At 36.3% G+C, this 4,057-nt stretch overlaps 1 protein-coding gene across 2 annotated transcripts in view; it reads left to right on the plus strand.

Moving 5' to 3' along the window:
- The first annotated feature begins 2,607 nt into the window (after window positions 1-2,607).
- LOC108536928 (UDP-glucuronosyltransferase 2B30) overlaps window positions 2,608-4,057 on the plus strand; it is a 28,948-nt gene continuing 27,498 nt past the window's right edge. For both annotated transcript variants that reach the window (XM_017884025.1, XM_017884024.1), the window contains exon 1: window positions 2,608-3,369. In XM_017884025.1, the coding sequence (XP_017739514.1) occupies window positions 2,649-3,369 (721 nt within the window). In that variant the 5' untranslated portion in view covers window positions 2,608-2,648. The remainder of the gene's footprint in view (window positions 3,370-4,057) is intronic.

A 4,057-nucleotide genomic window follows, 5' to 3' on the forward strand; every position in this document is an offset into this window, starting at 1 on the left:
TAAAATAGACAACTGTCCAGACTAATAAAAAAAGAAAAGAGAGAAGAATCAAATAGACACAATAAAAATGATAAAGGAGATATCACCACTGACTCCATAGAAATACCAACCATCATCAGATAATACTATAAAGATGTCTATGCAAATAAACTAGAAAATCTAGAAGTGGATAAATTCCTTTACACATGCACCCTCCCAAGGATGAACCGAGGATAAGATGAGACCAATAACAATTCTGAAATGGCGGCAGTAATAAATACCCTACAAACCACCCCCCAAAAAAAAAAAAAAAAAAGCCTAGGATCAGATGGATTCATAGCTGCCTTGTTTTTCTCCATTCTCTGCAGATCAGTTGCTTCCTTGATTAGTCCCAGTGCAAGTACCTGGATGTTTCAGCTGAAGGTGCTGTATTTACTCACTCCATCTGTTTCTCTCCATGAGAGCCATGCATATTAATTGCTTCTAGTTGGCCATCTTGGCCTCTCCCCACTTGTAATAATTTTCAAGAGTACATCTCATATTAGGTGATTTTGCTAATACAAGACATGCTTCTGAGATGTTGTAGATTTGGTTCCAGACTACTACAATAAAGCAAAATATGCAATAAAGTGAGTCACACCATTTGCTTTGGTTTCTCTGGCACAGAAAACTTATGTTTACACAATGTTGCAGTCCATTAATTCTGCAGTAGTATTAAGATTCATAAAAAGTACATGCCTTAATTAAAAACACTTCACTGCTATAAAGTGGTAACACTCATCTGAGCCTTCAGTGAGTTTTAAATTTTTTGCTGGTGGAGAGTCTTGCATCAATGTTGATGGCTGCTAACTCATCAGAGTAAGTGGCTGCTAGTAGTTGGCATGGCTGTGGCACTTTCTTAAAAGTAAGAAAACAACAGCAGGTGCCACATCCACTAACCCTTCTTTTTCACAAAATATTTCTGTTTATACGCATTGTTGTTTGATAGCAATTTTCCCATAGTGGTTCTTCTTTCAAAATCGAAATCAAACATCTGAAAGTGTAATGCTGCTTTATTAACTAAGTTTAAGTCATATTCTAAATTCATTGTTATCATTTCAACAATGTTTACATGTTCTTTGCCAGGAGTAGATCCATCTCATGAAACAACTTTCTTTGCTGTTCCATAGGAAGCAACTCCTCATGTATTTGTTTTATCACGGGATTGCAGCAATGTAGTTCCATCTTAAAGTTGAGTTATCTTTCTATTTCCACCATATTTGTCATTATTTCCTCCACTGGATTCTTTGTTATAGGGCCAACAGGTTCATATGCCCACTCTGCAATAATAGACCAATTGCACTGAGACATGTCTTGTAGCAAAGAAAGAGTTTAATAATTGCAGGGCACTGAGCAAGAAGATAGGTGAAGACTCTAAAACTCATCTCCCTAAGGAGTTCTGGGCTGGATTTTTTAAGGGGATAATGGAGTGTGATGGACTGAAAAGTTGGCGTCACAGATTAGTCAGGATAGTGGCTAAAATCCTCAGGAGTTGGAAACTGCAGTCTTTGGTGAGTCAGCTCCTCTTGGTGTCCTTGAGACCAGCTGGCATCAATGAAGTCCTTTAGACCAGCTGAGTCAGTGGTTTCATCAGTATGCTGGAACTGAAGGTGAGAAAACACCGTTTCAAAATGTTTAATTTATTTTCTATAGAACAGTTAAGATGAACTATAATCTTGTAACAGTGTCTGCATAATTATATGATAATAACCAAAAAACTATGAAGAAGTGAGTCAGAGAGCAAACTAACTGAAAGCTGTCTGTTGAATGTACTGCAGGCCTGGTTTACTTTTATATCTTCCCCTCCCTTTATCCTTGATGAATTCAACAAAGTCTATAGCGATAGTTTCATCTTGAAACTCTCTAAATCATTCCTGATGGTAGTAAGAATCAACATATAAATGTTCTATCATAAATGAACCTTTAAAATATTATGCTAAGTAAAATAGGCCAGTTGTAAAGGATCACATATTGTATGATTCCATGTATTAAAAAATGTCCAGAATAGGCAAATCTATAGAGATAGAAATTCAATTAACATTTGCTCAAGACAGGACAAATGCAGAAATTAGGGGTAGGGAGTAAAAGGATAAAGAGTATAGGTTTTAGTTTTAGGAGATAAGAGTTTTATAAAACTGACTGTTATGGTAGATGCACAATTCTGTGAATATACTATGACACATTAAATTTTACACAATAAGTGATCGTTTGTATGGTATCTGAATTATATTTCAACAAATTAACAGAAGTTTTTGAACCATGTTTAGCTATTTTATCTTTAGTTCTGTGTCAAAGAAACTGCAGGAACATGAACTTTTCACAGCTACTCTTATGGACACTATTCTAAAATATATTACATGAATCAGGTGATGTGTCCATCCAAGATCACTGATATTAGCTGAATTAGCACTTAAAAATATAAAAAGGAAAATAAACCCACTTGTGTAAACAGGTCTTCTACCTTTTATTTGTCTCCTTGTTATCCACATGCTCAGACTGCTGATATAATGCGTTTACTTTGACCTGTAAAAGTTACATTTTAACTTCTTGAGTGATTTATACTTGGATGTCCCCATGAGAAATGACACAAAGGAGCAGTAACTGGAAAACAAGCATTGCATTGCATCAGGATGTCTATGAAATGGACTTCAGCTCTTCTGCTGATACAGCTGAGCTGTTACTTGAGCTCTGGGAGTTGTGGAAAGGTGCTGGTGTGGCCCACAGAATTCAGCCATTGGATGAATATAAAGACAATCCTGGATGAGCTTGTCCAGAGAGGTCATGAGGTGACTGTATTGGCATATTCACCTTCCATTCTTCCTGGCCCCAACAACCCATCTGCTCTTAAATTTGAAATTTGTCCTACATCTTTAACTGAAACTGAGTTTGAGGATAGCGTGGCGCAACTAGTTAAGAGATGGTCAGACATTCCAAAAGACACATTTTGGCCACATTTTTTACAAGTACAAGAAATGATGTGGACATATGGTGACATGATTAGACAGTTCTGTAAAGATGTGGCTTCAAATAAGAAACTTATGAAGAAACTACAGGAGTCAAGATTTGATGTTGTTCTTGCAGATGCTATTTCCCCCTGTGGTGAGCTGCTGGCTGAGCTACTTAAAATACCCTTTGTGTACAGCCTCCGCTTCTCTCCTGGCTACACAATTGAAAAGCATGGTGGAGGATTTCTGCTCCCTCCTTCCTACGTACCTGTTGTTATGTCAGAATTCAGTGATCAAATGGGTTTCATGGAGAGAGTAAAAAATATGATCTATATGATTTATTTTGACTTTTGGTTCCAACCATGGGATATGAAGAAGTGGGATCAGTTTTACAGTGAATTTCTAGGTAAGTAATTTTTTTTCAATTGGTAGCATGGAGATCTCACTTTCTTGTACCTTTGAAGCTGAGCTTGTATAAAGCCATAAAGTCAGGGTAGTGGGAACTTTTTGCAAGTGAGAATATCAAATGAAAGAAAAAGATGATCAAACTCAAACTCACAAACACTATAGAAAAGGTAAATCATAGAATCTGTTAAAACACTGTGGCCATTAACCATACAGAACACTCCAGGAAGTCATAAACCTGTATATTAGTGCACCTTAGATTTCTTTAAGCAATCACACATCTGCTGTATTATAATATTTTTGTCCTAAAAAAAGTCAGACTCATCAAGAAACATCTTGCTGGATGTGTACTGGTAGACTGAGTAGTTACACATTTTTCTAGAACTATCTATTTAACATTGCAGAAATTGTTTTTATCTTGTATACTTCAGTCTCCTTATTTAGTAACTGCAATATGTACCCATGTTACCAAGAGGTTTCCTCCACAGTTCAGAGAAATAACGTCTCCATTTCAGAAACAGAAACCAATGCATATAATTTAAAGTTTCCAATGCTTCTATTCTCCTCCACTTAAGGATTGGAAACCATTCATTTTTAAGGCTAATCATCTTGTCAAAGTGTGAACATTAAGTTGTAACTGTACATATCCTTTGCCCACTTTTTAATGGGGTTGTTTGTTTTTTCTTGTA

Source organism: Rhinopithecus bieti, unplaced genomic scaffold (assembly GCF_001698545.2).
Source record: "Rhinopithecus bieti isolate Rb0 unplaced genomic scaffold, ASM169854v2 scaffold_14002, whole genome shotgun sequence".
Classification (NCBI taxonomy): Eukaryota; Metazoa; Chordata; class Mammalia; order Primates; family Cercopithecidae; genus Rhinopithecus; species Rhinopithecus bieti.